Source organism: Dinoponera quadriceps, unplaced genomic scaffold (genome assembly GCF_001313825.1).
Source record: "Dinoponera quadriceps isolate SergipeBrazil2010 unplaced genomic scaffold, ASM131382v1 scaffold9, whole genome shotgun sequence".
Lineage (NCBI taxonomy): Eukaryota > Metazoa > Arthropoda > Insecta > Hymenoptera > Formicidae > Dinoponera > Dinoponera quadriceps.
The window spans coordinates 478,657-505,047 of NW_014554295.1; the positions used below are offsets into that span (position 1 = coordinate 478,657).

General features: G+C 43.8%; 1 protein-coding gene across 5 annotated transcripts in view; it reads left to right on the forward strand.

The window, feature by feature from the left end:
- LOC106743458 (potassium voltage-gated channel protein Shal) overlaps positions 1-26,391 on the forward strand; it is a 115,904-nt gene that overhangs the window by 54,176 nt on the left and 35,337 nt on the right. For all 5 annotated transcript variants that reach the window (XM_014617322.1, XM_014617316.1, XM_014617328.1 and 2 more), the window contains exon 4: positions 14,866-15,018. In XM_014617322.1, the coding sequence (XP_014472808.1) occupies positions 14,866-15,018 (153 nt within the window). The remainder of the gene's footprint in view (positions 1-14,865; positions 15,019-26,391) is intronic.

The window sequence follows — 26,391 nt, forward strand, 5'->3', positions numbered from 1 at the left end:
ACGCTTCCGTGCTTCTCTGCGGCGTGAATTCAATGGGTTAGTTCCCCCTCTCCTTTTCTCTCTCTCTCTCTCTCTCGAAAATCCGACAGTCTGTTTCGTGGGTATCGCGCACGAGTGCCGAAGCAATTTGAATAAACCCTTCCCGTGCTCCCGTCTAATTTTAGACCGTCGAGAGGGTTGCCGCGCGCGTTCGAGGACGTCACGGTCGAGCTCGAGTCTAAACACCGCGCGCTTGCGAGCGCGCTAACCAACCCCTCGTGCGCGTTTACGTAGCCGTGTTGCGCTACACAAGCATTCCGAACACGCGTGGGGTGTCGCAAAAGTCGCGAACCATCCACGAACCACAGCCGAGGGGATTAGAGCCGAGGGTACGGTAACATGTCGGAATAAGAGGCGCCGGCAACGGTGGTTATCAAACGTGATTTATATTTCGGAGGGGAGGGCAAAGCTACGAAATGGGAATCGCGATATCCCGTAGGCGTACTCAATTTCGCTTTTGTCGAAAAATACAGGAACCCGAGCTATACGGCGAATGTAGCTTATACAATTTGACTTCACACAATCGGGATATCCGCGAAAGTTAAAGCACGATACGAACAGGCTCGTAAAAATTTAAAAATGTAATTTTAAATTTGTTTAATTTTATCGTGCGCAAACATACGTACACGAGGTATCTCGTATATTTCAATCTACTTTTACAAAACGGCCGAATAAGAGGAGAATCGTAAGAGTTAATTAAATTTTGTTTTGTAGTTACGAATTAGAATGCAAATGTGACAAGAGAGGCGAAACATCTCTCGGGAAGTTGCGTAAAAAAAACGTTAAAACAGTCAAATAAATTCCCCGGGAAGATCGTAGTTCTCGTCTGTAAATAAAACAGAAAAGGGGAAATGCGAGGTAAAGGTATCCGTGTCTGGACATGTCCTCCCAGCTCGGAATACTTTCGTCGTTTTAGTTTTGAGATAAGAATAATTAAACTTTCACAGTACAAAATAAGAGTTTCTTTCTATATTTTAACGTTTTAATTACAAGATCCGAATATTCATTTGTATGCATTTATATTTTTTCAAAACAAATCGTTATTTTACTCGTCAATGTAACGAATGGAAGAATTTGCTAACTCTATTGATATTCGTGTGGCGTAGAAATAATGTACAATATTCTTAAGGTTAATTAAGCCGTCTAGAATTATAAGAATACGTGGGACAATTTTTTAGTTAAAAGTGAAGTATAAAGGTTACCTTGTTGACTTTATAAAAAACTCATTGTATAAAACCGATGCTTGGACATCGGTACGTGTATTTTATACAACTTTTTGCTTATCAAATACTTTCATTATGGAAATTAATAATCAATTAAGTTATTTTTGCTCTGAAAAACAGTCTGGTTCTTCCATTTGTATGTTAATTGTGCAAAAAGATCCTGTGATCAGGTTTTATAAAATATCCTCCCGTAATGCTCTCTTATCGGTCCGGAAATATGTTTATCTCAGCCGCGGAAAATGTATAATGCATGTGCACAGAATAACATGGACAGAATAACAACGCTTTTTCGATGGTTCTCGCAACTCATCTCGTATCCGGGATAGGAGAATTTGTTTTTTAATATTGTTTTTTTTAATTCTCAGGAGATACATATTCGTATCGGATACAAAATACGTTTCAAAACTCACCGAGAAAGGAAGTGCTGCAATTATTCCGCCCATAAGAAAGAATGTGCAGTCGGTCACACGACGATTGCAACCATTTTTGTCTCGGAACGCACAAAAAGTGCGACAAAAGCGAACCTATGATTTACGAACACGCGCAGCAGATAATCAGACAGCTGTCAAAATTAAACGTGTAATATTTTCACCTGTACATATCCAACTTTGACAGTCTTGCCTGACCACCTATTGCTATCATATTCGTAACTCATAGGTTCGCTTCATTGTATTTTCTGCGTGTTCCGAAGTATGTAAGAAAAAAACTATTGCAATCGTGACTGTATATACGACTATATACCGACTGTATGTGCAACTTGTATGTATGACTTGCCGATGCGCGCTTATTATGTGCGCGCGTGTTACGTGCGGCAGTAGGCGGGTAACGTACGCGTACGTGCAACAAGCTCACACGGTTAACCCAATCGCGACACGCGCGACCTGCTCACGTGGAGAAGATTATAAGTACACGTAGCAGTTCATACGACGGCGCGATAGCGGCGGTTTGGTTGTGTAATCCGCGCGGAAGGCAGAAATTAGTTTATTACGGCAGAAGGCCGGGGAGGGCTCGAGTGTGACGCGCAGGATGTACGCCGGGTGATACGGGTCACTACATATTGAAGCCGATGTACAGAACGGTAACATCGCAGTCGATATACGCCCCGTGATATTTTAGGACGAGGAAGCTTAGATTGATAACGCTTTTATATAACGCTCGGGGGGAGATCTCGGGAGAAATCCGATTAATCCCCGCTCTCGGCAAGCTCGGCGGCTTCGTTTCGAATTCGTTTTCGCGGAATTCTCAATGGTGAGACTGTCGTTTCCGCGATTCATTACGGGAAGAGAAAGAGAGGGGAAGCTGACTCGTCGATTCAGACATTGATGGAATATAAACGCGGCGTATAAGTTACAAATGTCGAATTACGAAGAAAGTTCTGCGAAATGATATAAATCTAGGAAAAAGCCTCGTGCTCTCTCTTTCTCTCTCTCTCTCTGCCTGTTTCTTCCTCTTGTTTCCGTTTCAATCTCGACTCGTTGTATTATTCATATGCAATTCTCTAACGGACCGCATTTGATACTTCCCCGAGGGCGACTGTAAACTTTTTAGCTATTCACATGCGCGCCGGTTCCCCATGTGGAAAAAAAAGGGAAGTGCGAATATCTCATCCGATCCAATCTTAATCTTAGCTCTCGCGCTCCGCAGCCGATCTCGTCGTGGCGGATAACTGACGTTTCCGATTCCGGGATGACGGCGATGGACGCTTCCCGTGTCACAGACGACGGCGCGTCACGCTGCTCCACGAGGTCTCCTTTCCGATCGATTCGTTGCCCACATCATGCACGGAGCTGGCGAATCTTTGATCCGGGCCGCCCCGGTGTCCCGCGCAAATCGCGCGGAATCCCTCCCGAGGGTGCAACGTACGTACGAGAACGTTCGGGAACGTTTTCCCGAGGAAAAACAAAACGAACGTGTTCCTCCCCGCTGGCCAAAGAATGACGCGGACCGAACGAGTTTCTACTGACTGGGCGCGACGAGAGCCTCGGGATGCCTGATTTCACCCGTACATCTGTACGTTTAATAAGCCGAACGCGCGAGGGATGACAGGTCGAGCGTGCACCTTCACCCCACATTCTGTCAACGCTTGAATATCCGACATATCGAAATGCGTGCCGACAGCGAGCCAAGCGCTTTATTTAACACACGGGGGTTCCCGAGTCGAAATTTTAAATTCTACATTAAGTCTTCAAGTGGAGAAAACAGAAATAAGTTCCCACTTGTAGCATCGAAAACCATGTTTGGTTCGTTCTTTGTCATATTAATTCAACCAATCTTTTTTTCTCCGTGCAATTTAGTGCAAAATCGACATACCTCTTCCTATTGCTATTAAAGATAATATATTTCTTTCTTGACAGGATTATTCTTGTAAAAATATAAAGCACGACAACGTCGAAGACGCCATGTCGATGATGTCAATACCGAAATGTTTCGTTATTGAAACTTTGCGATGAATGGGTTTAAATAGAGGCTTAACTCGAAGTTGTTTTATATTGAACCTTCGCAACTCCGGAATGAATGTGAAGGGATAACAAATTACTATTTTCTGATTAATTTAAAGAGACCTTTACAGCACTGAGAATAGACAGATATTTGAAGTTCTGCACAATTTTATTGATTTTTGCACCTCTTTGTTTTTTTATTGAAGTTGAACTTGAAACAAATTTTTTTTTATTTTCGCTCGAAAATCACTCCCAACTTTAACCAAACACTTAGTACAATTTTCATCTTTTTCATCGCGAATATTTAAAAGAAAATGTGTTTTCTGTTATCACTGACATTCGTTATAAGACGAATTTTAATTTCAAATAAAGTTGATTTTCATTAGAGGTAAAATTTATATATTGTAATGAGAGAGAGAAAGAAAGAGAGAGGAGAGAGGGCGGGGGGATAACATCTTCGCTTTCGACGATTATCTATCTTTCTCATGCGTGATTTCTCGTAAAAACGAATCGGGCGGAATTCCGCGTTTCCATCTGAATTCATACACATGCGCGAAGTGCATGATACTAGGTGCTCAGCTTTACGTCATCGTGCCGCTAGTAGCGTTCGTACAAACGAAGATATTTCGGGAATCCGCGGCAGCAGAGGGAGCAGTAGAGTGGCCCTCTTCTTCGGGCTGATATTCCGGTGGAATTCTCGTGCCGTTCACGTGAATTTGCATTGTTACGGGAAGGGAGGCGAGAGGCGGCGCATCACACGGTAGCGGTAAGGCGATGAAATAACGATGCAATTAACAATTCAATTGCCAATCCGCGGATTATCCGTTCCCTTTGTGAATGCCGTGAGCGCAAAAAATATGTGATCGGCGATTCTCGCTCGCTCGCCGGTTTATTAACGTTGCGCGGCGACGGATATTTCCGGACGGTCGTGCGATTAGCGGAAGAGTCGCCGCTCAGTCACGCATTGAATTGTTATCGCGCTTCCCATGAGTACAGTATGTAATGATAACGATGGCCGTGAATTCGTTTCGAGACGACGACTCTCGACGGAGCGATATTTCCTGAGAGAAAGCAGTTTGAGGTAATGCGAAGCAGCGAATAAATCACATTGCGAGCCACGCACGGTGGCTTTTGTTGTCTCGTCGGCGAAAAGTTGCGGCGTTTTTACCGTATATATTTCGACCGATTAAAATGTTGAGACGAATTCGGTCGATCCGTCGACCCGTCGTCGTGTTTCATTTCATATCTCGGCTTTCCCTTCCTCGTCGTACGTTCTCTCGGCGTCTTCGACGCCTCAGGCTGACGTGCGCGGCCAATCGTCGGTGTCTTCGGGTCGGCGTATTGATTTCTTCCGGGCCGTGGTCGCTGGTCCGATCGAACGTCATCGGGGATCGTCGACGCGGCGCGTGAGACGTCATCATCGTAACTAATTATAGTTCGTCACGGTGTGTCGAAGCGATCCGACAATAGCAATCGGCTTTTCCATCTCGCGTGGTACGATCGAGCGGGAGGGATTGGACAAACGAGCGAGCGAGTGGACGATTGTCAGACGGAAATAATCGGTGACGTCGGAAAAATCCAGACGGATGAGAGAGCATATCCTCGGGGACCCCGAGGGGATTTTGAAGAAACATCCGGAAATAATGAGACGTTGCTTTGCGGAGCCGTCCCGTTGTGGACGTTTCGTAACGAGAAATCTTGTGCGAGAGAAGGACCGAAGGTTTTTTCAGCTTTCTTCGTACGTCATTAATATGCCACGATGTTTTTAATAATTAGGTAGGGAGGGTGAGGCAGGGAGGAGAATCTGCTGCGGGAATGGAGTGTAATAACAATAATAATAATCTCGGCCGAAATGAGCGCGCTCTCGAATCGGCGGAGAGGAGGAGGTGGAATTTAATAAATATGTAACGGCCAGGGGGAGATCATGTAAATGAACGGAATTAATGCCGACGTTTGTGCGAGGGAGTGCGTTAATTATTCCAAGTGGAATAAAATCGGATGAAAAGAACATTTGACCCGAGAGATCGCGAGAGGAGGCAACGACGGGGCATGAGAAATGCATTAAATGGACGAATACGTAGTAAATAACGGCTGAATACAAATCGTCGCTTCTTTTGAAATATTCAAGGCTTAATTAATATTCGACGTGCAAAACTGTTTCAGTATATAATATCGTCGGATTTATGTGAAAGAAAGAATATCGTTGATACACGTGGATAAATGAGAGATGCTTAAAATGCGAAATGCCTCTTAAATTTCGAAAAACTATACAGAACTCATCAGAACAAGGGAAAAGTTCATATGCACACATGTTCAAAAACGTGTAGTTTTCGAGATACAGGACATTGGATTGTTCCGCGAAATCGTACATTTTCATCGACATTTAAAAAATCATTAGTTATAACAATTTTACGCATAAAACTTGGTTTTTCCTAATTCTTCGTTTGTTTTCATTACCGAATATTAGTATTGGTAGAAAAATATTTAAAAAATATTTCTTCCAGTGATGGAAATTTGAAACCTGTTATAATTTTCATTCATTTAAGAATGAACTCGTATGCCGTTGGTTTTATCTAAGAGATTTTATTAAACTTTTGGGTTCTGCGGACAATATCCGAAAAAAATGATTTCCACGTTTATACAAACACATGCACAATTTTGTGGCAAAACCGTTAGACCTGACAATACGTGGAATTTTGCAAAACGTGGGACGCCGGTCGACCAGGGAAAATATACGGTCGGATTAGCACTTGACGTTCCGGAAAACCGCGCCGAAGCCGTCTCTTGGCCCGATTCGGCAAGAAAGAAAGAAAGAAAAGCAAAAAACGGACCCGTCGCGCTCGTTCCGCTCATTAAATTGTCAGTAGGTCTCGTCGCGCGTAACACACCCTTCGCGTGCGCCGCTTGCGTCGCTCTCGGAGAGCAGCCCGAAGAACGGTGGGATACGTAACGGGTGGCGGATTCGCGGTTACGTATGTATTGCTCCCCGAGAAGGGTTGGCGCAGCCCGGGGTGTTCCTGAATTTAATATCGGCCAGCTGGAAACAAACCCTCCGCCGGAAAGGGTGAAAGGCTTGGTACGTTACGGCCGAAATGGAAGCCCCCGGTCTGAAAGCGGAGGGAATAAAACATACCGGTCGAGACGCAGCAGTCGTGACGTCCGGGCGCACACGGTGTTTCTTCCAGGTCGCCACTTCTCACACCGCGACGTCGCGACGTTCTTGACTCTCGACGACGTGGGCGAAGTGCGACCGCCGCCGCGGCGAGTCACATCGAGATTCGCCGCTGTTTCGCCGACGATTTATCATCGCGCTACGGTACGGAATCAGGTTAATCGAAGGAGAGTCCTTCGCGATGCGCGCTCTGTCTCTCTCTCTCACTCTTTTTCTTTCTCCCTCTGTCTTTCCCTCTCTTTCCCGGAATCCAATCTTCGTTACGCGCTCTTAGTTTAATGCGTTTTGAATCGAGCGATGAAGCTGTCGCCGAAGAAAAATCGATGTCGGAGTGAGTGAAGGGCGTGCGCGAGCGCTCGGAAATCCTGCCCCGGTACATCCGTCGCGAAGTCAATTCCCACCGAGGTGTGTTTCGCTTGTCAGTCACTCTCTCTACGGCCCCCGGGAACGACCACCCTCGGAAAAAGCGTCGTTCCCTCTTCTCGAAATACCAAACTTCGAAATGAGGTTTATTACGATTTATCCCTTTTGAAGGAAACGTCATCTCGGCGCACTCGTGGCAATTTACAACGATATAGAGGAGAACCTATATATATAGTCGGTACCAACAATGAAATTTATAGTATAGTTACGGTGTAATCCGGGCGTGTCGCTGTCGATTATTCTGATAAATCTGACGATTGGCCCGGTATCGTTCGCCGAGGTCTGATATCGATGCAGTACATCGGGCTGCGGCCGATATCGATGACGTATGTGCACCGGTCATTCCGTTGATTCCGCAGACACCGTGGTATTTAGACAATGCACTCCCGCAATTCCATCGATGTACTTCTGACAACGCGTTTATTCTCGATCGCAATTCTGTGCTTCGCTCCGGGATGTTGTAAATATTATGTTACGACCGTCGGTCGTATTTTTCTTTCACCTGTGACTATCGCGACAACGCATCTGATACGCAGAGAAAAAGGTTAATCTTTATTAGTATTTCTATTTGATTAAAATTGATTTCATAGAAACGACATATACGAAATATTATTTGTTGAAAAGTCTAACAATCGTACTTATTAATCGAAACATTAGCTTCTTTGGAGCATGCCGATGATGAAATTTGTTTGAATGCAATAAAACTGATTAAATCGGAAGGAATCTTTTTCTCGGCGCATCTAATATATATTATGTATATTTATATATATTATATATATTTAATATATTATTTTTTTGATATAATAAATATTATATTAAACGCGTCGTCGTCTGTAATTCGCCAAAGTGCCGTCAGCACGGGCGGAATTTTACGATTGCTGACTGAAGAAAGGAAAGGAGGAAAAAAGAGAGACACGAGCGCGTCGGGAAGATCTAAGGAGTCGCGCAATTTTCCGGACCGCCGAGAGCTACGTGCCGTACTGCCGTCCTCTAGCGAGCGGCGAGGAATCGCGCGAGTATATCAAACCGCCGTTATGGTCGTAAAACCGCGGAGCATAGCGGGTCACGATGCCGCATCGAGTTATTTATGAGGCAACGCGCCGGCCGCTGTTGGATTTACGAACGTCGATCGCCGACTGTGTCACGCCGGGAATGCGAATATATATATGCATACTCTGACCGCGTCTTACGCGGTCCTCGATTCGCCATTGCGATCCATATTGGACCATGCTGCTGTCAGAAACGAAGGACCATCGGTAATTTACTCTTACAGCGTGCACGCCGAGGTAAATGAATTTCTCGCAACGCTTGTGTTGCGATAGAACAGGTGATCGTGAAACAAGCGTGCCGATAACTCTCTTTTTATTCGGCGAAGCAAATAAATACGAACTTTAATCGATTATCGTAACATCTGGTTTCGCTGGGAGTTCAACGCGCGAATGTCATTAAACCGTACAATTATTTATTAACAAACAAGACTCGAAAGTTCCTCGATAAATTTTATAATCCTACCTTACAATACGAATATATAACATACGCTAAGAAAGTAAGTTATAATTTTTTACTTCCGACGATAAAATCTAACCCTTCGAGTGGCAACCAGGGTCATTTGTGTCCGAGTTATTGTAAAAAATGCTCCTTTCTCAAAATAATTTTATTCCAAATGAAATACTTAGCAATTTATTGTTGACAAAATAGCTATGTAGTTTCTAAGTAGAAGGATGAAGAAAAATCCCGATAATTTCTGGAGATTTTTCCAAGCCATTCAAGAAGAGAAAAACCGAGGAAGACGCAAATGACTTTGGTTGCCACTCGGAGAGTTAATATAATTGTAATAGTAGATTGGAGGAGAAATTTTTAGCTACAAGGGGATTTATGTGACAAAAACCTCTCATGGTATAAGTATGAAAAATTAAACGACCCGCATGTCGGGGTGAAAATCTGCGATACGTGAACGTTGCCCGAAAATCCGAAACTTCGAGATTCGCGCGCCTCGCATTAATTTCTTGTTCGCCGAAGCGGGATCGGCGAAAGCTTTCGAAGAAATCGATCGGACCGCACCGACAGCGCATCCGACCCATCCATCTTTCTGAAACCGTCATTAACGGCTCTCCCTTTCGCGCGCTATCCGCGCGAACAATGTGATACGCGCAGAAGCGTATCGCGAATTTTCTCTCTCTCTCTCTCTCTCTCTCTCTCTTTCTCTTTCTCCCTTTCTCTTTCAGGAAAATAACAGGGTTAAGAGAGACGAGGAGGCGTCCTTTATTGGACCGATATCTCGCCTCCACGGAAGCTCCTCGTTTTATTCCTACACTCGGTTACCCTTCAGGAAAATGCGGTGAGATGCGATAAGGACGCGTTTAATCTAGCCTCTGCGAAGGCAACGGATAGGAAATCCTGACCGATGGATATACAGGCCGCTTGCCGTCCGTGAATAACCCTCGGGTCTTTGGGCGCGATTTGCGTGGGAAAGGCGAACTTCGTGTTTAAGTTCTGGAGCACCTCCGACGAGGGGACACGTCCGACACGTCATTTGAACCCTCCAAGAACTTGGTTAGCGAAATTTTATCGCGAGAAAAAGCCCGTTATCGTGCAGACATGATTACGGATTGTACGCGAAATATTTGTTGAGTATTTGAAAAAACCCGATTTTCCAGGGCTCAACGTTGTAGCTGACACCAAAGAATCTCTACACTGAAAAAAAAATTATTATGTTCAAGTAAATATTTATTAAAGAATATTGTAATTTACTTAATCCAAATAAAATAGATTACTACAATATTCCATAGTAAATATTTACTTGAAATAACAATTTTTTTCTCAGTGTACATATTTTTCCTCACCTTCAATTCCAACTTGATTGTTGTGAATTTTATAATGAAAGAACGTTTTATTTGAGAATTTTTTACAGTGAAATGTATGTTGGCAGAGAGTTGAAATTTTAATAATGCATTGCAAGATTCGCCGACAACTTGCTTAAATAATAAAGAGCCATTAAAAAAGAGGCACTGCACAGGTTAAAAATTCAAAAATTTATTAATCATGGAAAGAGAAAGGGATGTGAGGGAGGAGAAACTAAAATTATACATTTGGATCAAGTACTAAATATTTCCAAGTTGAATAGATCCAGCTGAATATATACTTTTGGCTATCTCCTAATGAGTTACAGTTGAAGTTACCGAAATAATCGTTCTTATTATTATCTCTCTTAATTTAACGTCGGGGGGGATGGGGGAAAATATACGATTAAGATTAAAATGCGCAACGCTAACTGATACTCCGGATAAAAACTGCGACTGCGTCTTACACTTTTTCAAGCATCAAGTGTACTCCGCGAGAAGTGCTCCGCGAGATTATCCGAGTAGATTCTTCGCGGCTTAGATGGTCGACGATGATCTCGCATGTTTATTACGCAAATCACGCGACTCTTGCGCCGAGATTAGAGTACGCCAGCTCGAACGACGGGAGACTTTACGAGAACAAATCGCGTCTCTCTCCGGGAAGCCTGTGCGCGTTGAAGTACGAACAGTCTTTCGCGAATAATCCTGTGGTTTCCCAAGATCGAGTTCGTTCGGATGTGAGCCATCTTGTAGCTTTGCAAGCCGTACAAGGCTCCCTCGGGAATTCTTCAGACGGCTGACGAAGGCTTTTCCACGACGGGATAACTTTTTGTGTGTAACCGTGATATCGATACCATCTACGTTGACGTATATAAACCGATAACAGATGTTTCTGAGTTCCTTCTTCCAGCATTACACTCGAATACTATAATTTATTTATCGTTACGGTAAGCTACGGGAATTATTGATTCTGTAAGGAATGAAATATCCTACTGTCGACGTATATTTGATTTAAAAACGATATCAGTATTAAATGCAATGTATATTGCAATCCTTTTTTTAACCTGACTCTAGAGAATTTTGTGTAGATAATATAAGATGTGATTTCGAATAATTCTATACGGTCGCTGAGGTACTCAAGCAACATGTGATAACTAGGCTAATCGGAGCCAGAACCGTGGATGTTAGCGTGTAATTTAATCACAATCCCTCGAGAGGATAAAGTCAAGACGAGTGTATGCGATTCTACCAGCTGCATATCTTTTTAGATCTTGCATCGCGAATATTCTACACCCATTTCCATAAATGAATAAATTAATTTCCCTCATTCGCAATGAATATTAATTTATATCATAGATTAAATTAGAATATAAATAGAGTGAGTCAATAATTATTGTTACTTGAAATATTTTCGAAATATGTAAATGAGATAGAGAAAAATGTATCTAATAGGAATTATGTGATATAGAAGATAAGAGTCGTATTATAGCAGTAATGCTTTTCCCCTTAAGTGAACTTTTTAAGTGAAATTTTTTCCAATTTTTGATATTAAAAGTAGTAATAGTTATTGCCTCACCCTGTATAATTCTATTATCAATTTGCTATAAAAATGAAAGAGAAAAACAAAAACACATTTTTGCTCCGAATCAACTAATTAATGCAATCTGTCGGATAATCTTTTAATTATATTTAACACAGTAATGTATATATCTACTAATATCGTGGTAAAAATGGTCAGTGATGAGTTATCTTTTGCACGGTGAAAGCGTTTCCCAGTTGGCGTAGACCTTGTCGACTCGTTTCGAGGACGTTTATCGCAAAGGAGATCGAGGTGCTGCTCCATTCTATACGAGCAATATCCTTTCGCGCGACGCCGAAGAACGCGACGCTCACTCGAGCGATGTCGAGATCACTCGATAACCCCTCGTTTTCCGATCATCGTTCCCACAGGATTTCTCCGTGGCGTCCCGTTTTTCACGCGGATCACAGAATCCTACGCGTTATCCACTTTTTCGTATTTACCAGGGCTCTGGTAATTTAGCCCAGTAATGCGACTAACTATGAGAGATTGCGCGGAAAAAGATAGAAAAAAGATTGCATTAAATCGAGAAGTATTGAAGGAGTAGATTTAAGAAATGTTTGCGAAGAGAAATTTTCTTTTTCCGTAAAATCATGCGATTTACACGTATTAAGAAGTTTATCTTAATATGTGAAAGAGTTTATTAATATATTAAAACGTTGTCTTTCTAAATATATCTTTAAATATAAATGAAAAGAGAGTCCATTTAAAAGATACTGAAGTTGAAGTTACAAAATTTGAAGTAGAATATCTTTTTCTTTTTTTCCCCTCATTTTTGGCACTTTTATAACATAAGACGTTCGATCGAAAACAGCACAGAGAAGTTACGTACTTGTCTGTATCGAATGAAATCTTGAAGTCTGAAAATTAAATTCTTTTAATGAAAAGATGAAAAATCTACCAAGCAATAGATGAGTACTGCTATTGCTGTGTCATCGTTATATTACCTTTCCATTATATACCTTACGTTATATACCTTTTCCATTACGCGTTTTCCTAATTACACGCGAACTGACCCACCCTGAACATTGGCTGCACCAACGACGTCCCGAAGTTAATGCAAACAAGTCCGACCCGGCGATTCCCAGCGGAAGTTCCCGGAGTCACGAACGAAACACGGGCGTGTTATAACATAACGGCGAGAAATAACCGAAAGGGCTCGTTGTTCGCTTCCTCATCTCGGTGTAATTCGGGTTAACCAGCAACTTCGTACATAGATTAAGCGATATACGACAGGTCGAAGTTGGGTCAGCAACGGTAACATGTCGAGAAATAGTTGCGCTCCGTCTTGCATCGGCGGGGAAGTGCGCGCAATGTTCAGCAGAGTAAACTAATTAATCAGTCGGCTATAGCGGGGAAGAACGATTATCGGGAATTATAATTCGGAAATTAAGATTTGACGACGTCAACGGAAGCGAAGGGGAAGGAGAAAAAAGCACGTCGGGAAGGAACTTCTCCACGGGCGGAGAGAAATTGCATCGCGTCGTCGAGGAAGCGTGAAATGTGATTACGCCGGAAGTTAATACGCTCTGCCTTCGCGGGATGTTGCGCGGGACGGTGCGGCGCCGGTGCTTTGCGCGCACTCGTGTTCATTAATTATCACGCGCGTCAGCACGTGATAAATGATACATACGTCAACGGGAAAAAAATAATTAATCGAATAATAATTCTATTATGATTCGTCAAAAAGCGTGTGATGGTATAAACTCACGGGGATGCTCTTGCGCTGCGATTCTAATGCGGATAAATGATAACCGTCGAACGTACCGGCGAAATTCACGCTCGATCACGTATCGTTCGACACGTTCGACCTCGCGCAGAATCGCTCGGGAATCATTCTGATTCGCCCACGTCTTCTTACCTCGCGCGGCTCGAGCCGAGCTTCCCAACGAATGCGACATGTCCTAATTAATGCGTATGTATGTTCGCCCTGCTTGCGAGAGTTGGCGTTGTTTTCAACCTCGCGATTGCTCAGGAGACGAGTAGAACGGGAAAGACTTCGCACGTTTCCCACCATCTTATTCTCATCCCTTTTGTCCGGTATCCGACGAGTGTGCTCCCGCTCCTCGACTTCCTATGGGTTTTCTCTCTAATCCATTCTCTGATATTTTCCCTCGGACCTCCCCCTCATTGTTCTGCAAGAAATCGGAAAAAGTGGCCATAATTGAAGTTTAATTAAATCGTTACCAAAAGCTATATTTGGTAATCTTTTGAATCAATGTCCGATAATCCGAGGATTACGATCAGATGTATAAAATAAAAAATGGAGAGTTCGATCTAACGGGCGAAAATATAAAAAGCAGTCGTACTTTAATATTAACCTGTTTTCATGAGTTTCTGGGATTGCTGAGCACAAATCCAAGGTCAGAATTGCAAAATTAAATATGGCAGATCAAGATTGTAAACGTAATCATATTTTAATATTGTTTTGCATCTATTTAAAATGAATATTATCGTATTAATTTGTGAATTTTTTTACGAAGTATACGAAAACGAACAGAAATGGGCATAATTTTCTTAAAACACTTGTAAATACGCATCTAATAACGCCTTACTTTCAGTGGTATCTGCGATTATCGCCGGTTATCGGATTCCGACAGAGCTTTTATAGCCTTAAAACTACGGCATATTCCAAAGTAGTGAAGTGTAATCTGACTATCGGTTTGTTGGTAAAGTTCTGGCGTGATTTTTTTATAAGTAGTTTGTGTTTTAAAATAACAACAAAACTTGATATTTTATTCCCGGATATATGACGAAAATTAACGCGATTTTCTTTTCAATTGAATTAATTACGCAAAAACTATATTTAGGAAATTCAAGTAATTGCTACATGGACGGTGATTGTACATGAAACTTTGGGGAGAAAAGCTGTAAGAAGAGCTGCGTATTACAACAGAATACTCTTCTGCTATTTCCCGGATCAAATGTTGGCCATATTTTTACATTCGCCGTCCTACATTTTCGTCCTGTGATCCCACAGTCCGGTGAATATCCCCCCCGACCCATCATCGCACTCGCGTGAAAGCCTCGCGCGCATCTGCCGCATGCTTACCTCATAACCCACCTCGCGTGGCTCCGGTAAGCGCATTACCGACTCGTCGGGAATCGAGGGAGGAATTTTCACTCAAGCGCGTCTGTTGTCTCTTTCCAGGACCGCGAGTTCGTGGAGATGGAAGTGCCGTACAACGGCGCCCCGAAGAGGCCGGGCTCGCCGTCACCCCTGACCTCCCCCGCGCACAGCACTGCCTCCAGGGGCGGCCTGCTGCACTCCTGCTGCGGGCGCTGCTACCCCCAACGTTACCAGGTACGCGGTCGGCGTATACTCGCCTCGACTACCTCCATAAGCGAGGGCGCGCCCTCGTCCTCCTCCCACTCTCACCAATCGCAGCCCGGTCGGTCGCACTATCAACAAACCCCGACGGTCGACCCGGCGACCGTGCCGAACGTCGTGTTCAACGTGCCGGGCGACGCCGACCGGCAGCGTCGTCAGGGCGCGAGCTCGTCCAGCTCTTACAACGAGACCAGGGTGTGAGCCGGGGTGAGAACCGTCGAGGCACCCTAAAACGAACCGGCGACGATCCTCGAGATCGGTATCGCCGGCTGCACGCACGAGAGACATTACGTGCACGGCGACTGCCACCTCTCTAGTAACGGTGGTCGCCAAACCCCCTTCCACCCCCGAGTCGTAGACTGTCGATTGAGATCCCGGTTCTTCGAGGACGTCGTCCTCCCTCGAGATTTCGCACTCGCCAACGATCCGGCGGTCCTCGCTGCTACGGTCTCAAGTTGGGGGCGTTGATCCGCTTCAGGTGTGACGAAAGTATTATTTCTACATAAGCTCTTCGGCTCGTCGAATCGAGTGAGCTGAGACCTTCCCCCCTGCGCAGAGAGGGAGGTGAAACGTAGCTCTCGCGCGCGGAGAGATCACGAGCAAGGGGGGCCTTGATGAAGCGCGTCTTGGAGGAGCGCGACGCTTTCGACCGCTCGTCGCTAATGGAAATCGGCTGTTTCCAGCTCAATGAGCGGCTTAACGGTCGCGGCTCAACTGTTTATCCTGATTCTCGGCACTTCGCGGCTCTCTCCCTCTCGGCCGGGGCTTGCGGATCGTCTTTGGCGACAAAGACTGACTGCGATACGTTAACTGAGAGAGGAGGACAGACCGCGCTGCGTGGGCGCTCGTACTCTCCTCGCGTTTCCACCACCCTCGTTCTCGCAGCTCTCTCTCGAGTCCGCGGGAGCCGAGAATGTTTAATTATCGCCGTTCGTTCTCCTCTCTCGGCGCATTCTCGCGATTAACTCTCCCGATAGCTAAACCGTGGATTTAGGGAGATTAATGAAACCGATGGAAACAACGGCGCGCTCACTCGCTCGCCCGGTCGCAGGCGGAGAATCTTTCGATTCTCGAGACGGAGCTTCGTTAAGAGGCGAGGAAGTTTGATTATGCGGCTCGAGTGAAATCCGCGGGATTACCTTGCTCGTGGTCGCACGATGGCCGCGCTAAGTGATGAAACCCACAGTCCGTTTTACCATTCGGAGACTCGTCGTGTTGCGTCGCTCGTTCGTAGCTCCATCCCACTTCGAGATTGGACCCTCGCGAGAGAGCGTTGATACGCCGATTTTTTACTTTCAACCCCCGGCGCGATAATGAGGATCTCGTTTCGTCGTATCGTTTCTCGTGGCTGCACAAACGTGCGCTCGCCGAAAGCTTCTTCTAATTTTCCACCTTTGAACGGTGCCTACTCCGATACGTGGGACACCTTCGCACCGTTCCAACCGTCTCTCTCTTTCCGAATATCTGGGATATTTCCGGAACGGATTAGAGAAAAGAGAAAGAAGAGATTCCGCGTTTTCCCCCTCATCCCTTTTCTTTCCTTCCGTTGAGGAAGAAATTCCTCTTCCCGAGAGAAGAAGGTCCAAACTCGAAGGGTGCAGAAATGATGCTCAGATCGGAGGAGTCGAGAGTTGGATCGGGAACAGCCGAGGAGAAATTTAATATGTAATATATAAATATAATCGATCTTACTTTCTCTCGATGGTGCATCAGCGGATTAAAGCGGAAAGGGCGAATTCGAACGATAAGCCCCGATCGTCGAGAAGGATCCCAAGCTTCGAATTATTGTTGTATCTCTCTCCAGCACTGCCGCCGAGGGTTCGAATTCTGAATTGGTACTCTCAGAAATCAGACGATAATCTCGACTCTGATCTCCCTGTGAAGGTGCGGCGATCCCGATCGGATCTCCATCACCGATATGTTTCGCTCACTTGACGCCCGGAGATTTATCGTTGATAATGTGCAGATTGGCAGACCGACGAGGTGTCCAGCTTACGGCAAGCGTCCCGATCCGCTACGTTACTGTTAATTAATGAAATCTCTAGAATTGCTCAGGTACGCATCGGCCAAAGGATCTTCTCTCGCGTTAATCGCGACGAACTTAGAACTCCTCCTGTAGGTAACTATTATTATTAGGTGCTACAGCGAGAGCGGAGTCTAAAGCGCATTATTTAGTCACTATTATCTTCTTGCCGAATTCTAAATCGATGTCGTAGCCCAAGTAGATTAATAACGAACGCACTGAACTTTCTGCTCTCCCTTCCCTCGTGGTCGCTCCATATAAGTTACTTTATCGTTATTCTGCCGTTACTTTATTACGTGCTGAGTCATTTTACCGATATTATTTAGAAATGAAATTGTACAGATTGACTTACAGCAGCTTTATATACGTCCGCATAATTTTCCTGGGTAATATTTGCTTCGTCCATCAGTCATCCTTTTCTTTCTTTACTTTGCTTTCAAGATGTCTTTCGCCCCTCTCTACAAACAGTTTCGCAACTCGACTTATTTGATCTGTGCTGTTCCTCGAAAAATTTGCCATCCGCCAAAGTTTACCGCCAAGAAAATTACTACGATCGTGGTGGAGAGCCCGGGTAATGTCTGTCATACCGAAAGCGCGTTTACTCCTCCCGGTGGCGCGTCTTCCTAATTTTCTCGAGTGTATTTTCTTTTCCAACCGGTGCGCCTCGCGATACTTAAGTCTTGATCGTCTCGAGCATCATTGCGCGAGGATGAATAAAACGACCGCTCTGTCCGACTTTCCGCGTTATTTTCTCTCTATCTCTCGCCTGTTTTCGTTTCATCACTCTGAGCGATGGCTTCGAGCACCGAGCACCAAGCAAATAAAGTAGTCCCGCTGGGATCGCTTTTGTGCTTTAAAGAAAATCTCAGAGTCGCACGATTATCCGCTGCCTCAATCGTGATCGAGTTACGATTTATAATGATAATAATTATTTAAAAATTTAGTTACGCTCGTTTAGGTCGTTTCGATGATGTAGCAGACGGGTCATTGGTGCTTTTTGTTTGGCGGAATCCAGATCCAAAATCGTAACGCGCGCATTTCAATATAATTACATCTATTTTTAATTCACAGAAACTTATTGCAATGTATGATAATTGTTTTGAAAAGGGACACATCAACTTGCTTGATTCTCTTACAAAATAATCTAATATTTCGAAACAAAATTTTTAATATATTTATTTTATTGTTTAACGCAACCGACCAGTAATTTCTTGGCTGTAAATTTTAACTGTTTCTGAGTGATTGTTTTAATATATTGATAAAAACAAGTTTTTTAACTGTCAGGGTAATTAGAGTGTTTATATACTGAAGTTTCTTTGTTGGTTTTATATATATATATATATATATACATATACATATATATATGTATATATATATATGTATATATATATATATGTATATAGCGAAGTAGAGAAGTATATTGTGTGTGAATATTTTACCGCTAAAGTATTGAAATCTTCCTCGCGATAGAGTAGACGAGTTTTGAAAGATTGAGCGTATTTTTCAACTTTCCTGAGAATTCGGTCGAAGGCGCTTTCGCTTTTCGCGCGAATAGGTGAAGCCGGGACGATAATTTCAACGAGATATCTCGCACTGACCATGAATACATCTCGCATAATATACACCCGGTAGTAACAGTTCGACATAAATCGACACGCGAATCGACCTTCGATCCCGCCGAATTAATGAAAATGAGAAGTGACGAACGATCCGATTGGCCGACAGATCGAGGACGTAACCTCATCGAAAGCTCATTTGCAAATGCCTCCGTCTCGGCTTTCACAGCCGCCATTTTTCAACGTTATTCTAACGACGGTGTTTCAACCCTGTTTTTCTCAACCCTTTTTCTTCCCTTTTCTTCTGGCCCGCTGCTAATTGTTGGTTAATCTACGGTTCGGTCGTACGAGTGCGTCCTAAATCCTCATTACACTCGTAAAATATGTGAAGGCTGTTCCGTGAGGGCGAGAACAATTTCGGCAATTAGGCTTCACACTCACTTCCAATATTGAATTTCACGAAATTTAGTCGAATTTCCTTCGTAATTATCTAATCTTTTTTTACTTTTTAGACTTTGTTCGCTTTTCTTGACGTTTCGTTTAATCTTTTTGTTCTGGTACTTAACAATTTGTTTAAAAGATTTGTGTAAATAATGAAATATTAATAATTCAGCAAGATGTAATTATTGCACTGGGAGTTTACCTCTGTGCATCGTACAGAATTTCTCTGTTCATCATTCTTCCTCCTCTTCTACTTATGCCTCTTCTTCTGCTTCCGCTTTTTCTCTTCTTCTTCTTCTTCTACGTCTAATTATATTTCTCGGTCATACTCTGTAGGTCAACGAAAAAGCGTGATGTCACTCTCGATATGAAACGTTGTCTTCCGTTGAAAGAACCACGGACTTTCACGGAAATGAAGCACAAGCCCTACTCCTCCTCACACTATATCGTAGATCCACGAAGGATCTCGATCCAGTAGGATACCTTCACCTTCTACTGATCTAGGACTTAGGAGCAGGGTGCTCTTTCTCCCTCGATCGTATCGCGAATCAACGACGCGCAACCCTTACCTTCCGTACAACTAAATCCACTTATTTTCCAAGTCTTCCTTTGAATTTCAATTCGAGCTACTAAAAGTCTCATCATAAAACGATCTATTAATTTCAACAATTTATCGCAATTATTTCTCGCGTATAATTATGTAGCGATTTGATCTTCCAATTACGTTGGAACAATTATCTCGATCGCGCTCTATGTCTAGGCACCAATTCGCGAAAAGCTCCAGCTGCTCGGTAGTTCATTCTTTTTTCGGCTTCAGTTCGCGACTAAATTCCCAAGCAGAAATTAAACCAGTTTCTAGCTAGCAACTGGCCAGTAATTCTCTAGCTAGCTAGTTTCTGATCAGTTTTACTGGCCAAAAACTTACAACTTTGGGAGACTTTTGCTCTAACGATAACTGGATAGTAAAACTAGCCAGTTTCTGACCAATTCTTAATAAGATTTTGAGCATTTCATTTGTTTATTATTTTGCCTAGTTTCTGGCCAGGAAATGACCAAGAAACACTAGCCAGAATTTTTAAAGTTTCTGCTGGATAGAAACTGTCCAGTATTAACTAAACTATGTTTTTTTTTTTTTTTGGGAATAGTTTATGGCAAGTAACTGGCCAAGAAATAACAGTTAATATTTCCTAGATAATTCCCGAATAGTTATTGTCTAATTAATTCAAACCGTTAAAAACTATCTAGTGACTAGTTTCTCCCTAACACTTTTCGCGGCCGTCTGTAAAACCGGCGCATTCGCCAGTTTCGAATTCGCGCGGTTGCGAAATATCCGTGAATCCATTATGCGATTTAATCGGTCGCGAGAGGCCCCGCGAAGCGCGAAGGGTTGCGCGTCCGTTGCGTTAGATCCACAGAGGATCCGGATCCGGCAGGATCGATCCGTCTTCCAGAGGCACTTATCGACCCCATCTCGCGCGGAGCGAGATCCTCTCCTCCGCGGCCCCGTGTCCCATGTCTTCCATTTTTAGATTAACTCGACATAACCGCCGCACCGAGTCCCGCCCCGAGCTCGCGCCCGCCCCGTTGTTCTCGTCTGATAATCGCTCTTATTAATAACTGTCCCCCTCCTCCCTCCTCCCCGTCCCTGTAACTCGATCTATATCTAATCCCCGTTCCATTAAAATCGAACCTACCTCCGTCTAACGCAAGCACGCGGCGCGCGCGCCGAAAGTTCAGCCGCAAGCCTGGTTTCGGCGCGGCCGATTCACGAGCGAGCGGCCAATCGGCGCGCCGAGATAAATCCAGCTTGTATTTTATTATTCGTAGGGATCGTAGCCGCTATTTTTGCGAGCACGCCGGGACGTAACGTATTTTATCCCGCATCGAAACGCGCGATCGCGTCGAGGAGAGCCCGCTCCGCTCCGATCGCCTTGTTTCGAAAACGATCGGCGAGCGGAGCGCGAAGAGAAAAGAGCGCAGGGAAAATAATATACGAGGATGTCGGGAGATTTCAGCTTCGCAATTGAATTACGAGGAACGACGACGTCTTCGACGGACGTCTCGCTGGAAGATATTTTTGCACGTACCATTCTCGTGTACCGAAATCGATTTTCACTTTACAAATGTATTTGGTCAGTCCGAAGGTTCGGCCTCGATTTCTCCGATAAACAACGTCGCGTACACATAATAGAGGTAACGATGTTGATGATGTCTATGTATTGCGTAAGAACGTACGAATTGGTCCCGATCGAACGAGGGAGAGGGAAATTTCGCTGAGAAAATCCAAGCCGAATTTTCAGACTGACCGCATGCAAATGCGTGCCAAATCACACGTCCGTCGCTACGTGCGATTTGCACTCGCATCTTGCGACGTTAACTTTAAGCGAGAGACAGAGCAGAATCTCGCGTTTCGATCTGGGAGTGCCACGTGACGCTGGTGATCGCGATCAGAGCTGGAAGTCGCGCGAATACCGCGGGCGGATGTATTTAAACGCGTATGATCGCGTACGATATACGCGTATACGATAATCAGCTTGGCTCTCCGACATAGAGAGGCGGCGAGAAAAAGAAAAATAATCGCGCGCGAACAATTCCGTGACTCTTTTCTTCCTCCCGCGCTAACGTGGCGACAGTAACCGTCGCGAAGAATGGAACGAGGTTTCGACACGCGAGATTGAGTTCCCGAGGTGACGGAAGGTTGATCAATAGGTGCGAGCTTTTCTGCCCTGAAAAAAAAAAATTAAACTGTAGCTTTAAGACGGGCGAACTCTTCCCCTCAGTAGGTAGGCTATAACGGCGATAATGAAAAAGCCCTCGGATTATTACGTTTAATTATCGATTGATAGCGATAACCCGAGCTGAAATTTTATTCTGCATTAACATTGTAAATTCCGTTGGACTCGAAGGGCCATTCGAGAATTTCAAGGTATAACACTGTACAAGTTATTGTCTTTTGACGCTACAATCATTATTGTTCGTTTTGTTCAAATTTAAAGACTATTTAAGAACTTTTTCAATATTTTGTCATCTCAATAGTCCGTGTCGAGGTTTCTGATGAAGGACTTGTCTAAAAATGATTTAATATTCGACTATCCCAATAATCTATCCGCATTTAATCTTTCTCAATTTTAATAAACATTGTATTCATTTTGTAACTTAAATGCAGATTCGCCATAGGGAAATATTAACTAATTTAATAAAACTTAATGGATAAATGAGCAAATGAAATTACGAATTCTCATCTCTTTATTATTATTTTGTATTTTGTATTATTTGTAATATTTATTTATTTACCGCATTTATTCTATTTGCAGTTGAATAAGTTACATAACTTATATATTATATATTGCTTATTGAGATTGACAGTAAAGATTAAACGTAGATAAAAAATTAAAATCATTAAATGTAATATAATGATTGAAAAGTACTTTTTCGAGCCTCAACATGGAGAAAGCGACGATAAGCGCTTGCGGCATCAAGGTGGGTCAACAGCTTGTACAGCGTTGTATCTCGTGATTCTCCATTGGTCCTTGAAGTTCGACAGAATTTGCAGGATCAATGTTGAGCGAAAATTTCGACTCGGGGACCGATAAAACGATGTTAGGAGCTCGCGCACAGTGCGAGGTGTACATATATACGATAATCATTGATCATCAAATGCGAGTCGCCTCATATCGAATCGTTGAAGACTGGTACGCGTCGAAGACGACAGAAACGAAGAAAGAGAACACAGAGAAAAAAACCAAAAAAAAAACAAAACAACCTCGATTTAGATACTTTTGTCAACATTGAGCACAAGTTCCCTTGTTTGTTATTATTGTTATCGACACATCGTTTATGAAATATTTACGCAAACTTTTCTTGTGCTTCTTTAAGATTCCCTCCAAGAAAGAAAATGCTGGAACCTCTCCTTCGATTTTGTCTCACTTTTTTCTGTGAATAATGTCGATTTTTTTTTTACTATTATCTTGCTGCAAGAAATTTAATCAATCGATCAATCGATGGAATGTCACGTAGTTATCTTCTGTTTTCGAGCAACACTCGTTTCACGATTTGGCGCACGCCAGTCTGACATAAATAGATCCCCCATATTCATGATCGCTTTGCGTGGAAATAAGGTCGCAGCCTTTATTTATTTCCTTTTTTTATTCTCTCATACGGGGATCCGTGTCGACGTCATTCATTCGTCATGCAATCGATTCTACGTGGCCATTAAGGGTTGATTGCAAATCAGCATGCGACTGTCGGGAATAAATAAAAAAAAAAAACGAGGCGTCGCGAGACGCGTCGTAATTTCCTGCAAAATATATAAGCCCTTAACATGATCTACATTGTGTGTCGCATTCAAAGTAGTTTATCATGTTTCGCGTTAATCGTGAAATATCTCGTTTTCCAAGATTTCGTGCGATTAAACGGGAAAATATTTCGTTATTTCATGGAAATTACATTTTCCAAAGTTTAATCATTATTTATGTACGACAGAAAGGTCTTTTAGCTACAAAGCAAACAGAAATATCTCGTAATTTTATCATAAGTGACTTTCGTGCCAGTCGTCGTCGTCGAATATTTACACGCTGTTGAGATTTGCGGTCGGCCCTTAGCTGCCGTTAGCTACGAAATACTTGCCACATTCCAGAGCTGTCTGTTATTTTTTGGATCATGCGATTATTTCCTCCCCCCCCCCCCCCCCCNTAAGAGGGCGACATGGTGAAATCAAATCAACAGAGAATCAAGGAAATAAAGAAACTGAGATTTTTTAACAAGCTCCTTCATTCCTCGCACACGACTCTTTTTCAGATATAAATATATCACATCGCACTCACACTGTGAAGACTATATAGTTAGAAATAGAACGTGAACGTGTACAAGTGCAATGTAAATCGTGAACGTCATTTTGTACAACAAAAAGCCACAATGTTTCACGATAAAATCCGATCGTAAATGTGCGGCGGTTTTGTTGCGCGCACATTTTCGCATTGACGGTCGCAATATTTCACACGGTTCTCCGTGTACCAGAAATAAAAATTGCCGGACGCGTTATTTATATCCGCGCGTGTAAAAATCTCTTTCTTCATATTTTGTCTTTCTCATTCGAGGTATAAAAATCACGATCTGCGCGCTGAGAGAATCCTTTACCGGATAAAATTCCAAACGTTGCTTCACGTTCGTTTACGATTAACGTTGATTTATAGATGCGAAATGAAAGAAAAAAAAGAGGGGGGAGGGGCGAGAATTGATTCGCGCATTTGCACAAATCCTCGAAATATTCGACATGACATGAAAGACTGTGTTGATCATCGTTGATGGGGCTAATGGTAATATCATTTTCGCGTCGCGCGAACGACAAACGAAAGCGGGACAATTTATAAGCGTTGTTTACCGGGTGCGGGGGGGGGCGGGGTAGGGAGGGGNGAGGGGTTGAGGGAGGAGGGGCGGGTGAATCGATATAGGGCTAATTACGGCGAGCAATTAGCAGGGCGAAAAAATGGCGGAAAATGTTAGTCGGGCGGCGAGCCAAAAATAAACGTTTGACGAGAGAGAAACGCTACGGTGTCGCCGTGCGCGCGCCGAGCCCGCGCGAGTTTTTACAAGTCGTTCTAGATAGCCGTGTGCGGTCATCCTTGCACAATTATCGACTTCAAGTTTGTACAACAACCCTGACCTTAGGTGCCACGTGATGCGCGTGTAGCGCTTCGCGCGGATGGGAAAGTAGGTTCGAGCGTACCATCTTTCTATAGACCCCCTCGTTATGCGGCGTTCACATCGTCGCGCTTATCGTCGGGATAAGAGAAAGAAATCCGAGCGAAAGTTCGCGCGCGAAATTATAAATGATATTACAGGTGTACCCTTTTCGATCCCTTCGGGAGGGATTTACCCGATCGGAGGTCTGCGCTCTCAGTCGAGTCGGTGAATTATAAAAAATAACAAGCGTTCGTTATTGAGAAGCGGAAATTTAATCGGATCGCTCATTCCGCGACGATGAAGTTGGAATTTCGCGAGTGAGCCGGCCGATCGTTAATTACTCGCGCGTATCTCGGAACTCACGCTCCCCTCGACGCTGTCAACGGTCGAGTCAATTTATCACACGCATCTCACGCGTGACCATATTTTCCCCCACGATAAGGCTACGTGGAACGAGTGGAGTAGCAGTCGTCATTAGTTGAGCCGTATTAACGCCGGCGGGGAATGAGACGTGTGTATTCCCGTACAATGTTTCCCGTACGAAGGTATCGCTCTTTTCCCGCTAGAAGCCTTTATTATGGAAACATATTTATAGTCACAAATGCGTCACGCGACGCGCACCGCGTGTATAATTAGAGGCCGGATTTGTATGCAAAATTAACGGGGTATGCACACACACACACACACACACACGCGCGCGCGCGCGCTCGTAAGAAGAGCGCACGCAAGGTCCGACGAAGCAGCAGAACGAGGAAGGGCTCCGTCAACGAGACGTACAAGACGCGTTACGAAATTTACGTTTTATTATCGTGTAACATTTATACGCCGCTTACATTCGTTATATACACGAGAGTAGACGCATTATTATTACATACGCTTATTATACACCGCGCACGCGACGCGAATCACGTCAAGTTACTTTCATTTAATCCTCTTCCTCTCCTTTGTCGCGTATTCCGTCGGTGTCGCGCGTTACGTTACGCGTGTAAACGATACGAGCGAATATGATTTTTGGCTTTCGCAGCACGCGTTGCGCAAACAAAGCCGAGTAATTTATTCGTCGCCAAGCCACATTTCGAACGAATTTATCGTTCTCTCTCTCTCTCTCTCTCTCTCTCTCTTTCTATCTGTCGATGCATCAACGAAACTCGAGCTATTAATACGATCGCAGGATTATTTATACAGTCCGCAATCGCGACTGCATACAAGTCGCGTGCGGCTTGCATATTTGCACGCGGAGTGCAGTTTGTACACGATGAATGGTAAGTGGCATATCCACGTTGCACAACGATGATCGATCGGTTGGTACAGGCCGCACGTGACCGCGTACGTTGGCAGATACACGCATTACGAATGTAAGCCGTATCAGAAACGCGTTCGCGTGTACAAGTAAATCATGGACGAATTAATTTTAATCGGGGCAGATAACAGCGTTGAAACTCGGCGGAAATTCAGCGGTATTTCGTAAGCCTTTAAGGGCCGCAAAAACAAAACGTGAAATTCCCAAAGAAATCGTTCGAAAGAAACGGTCGGGTTAGCGCGTGAAATGAACTAATCGGTTAATATCGTATAAAAAGTAGTAAAAACGATATAATTATATTTATTTATTAGTTTCACAAATGTAGAAACTTACTTTCGTACATA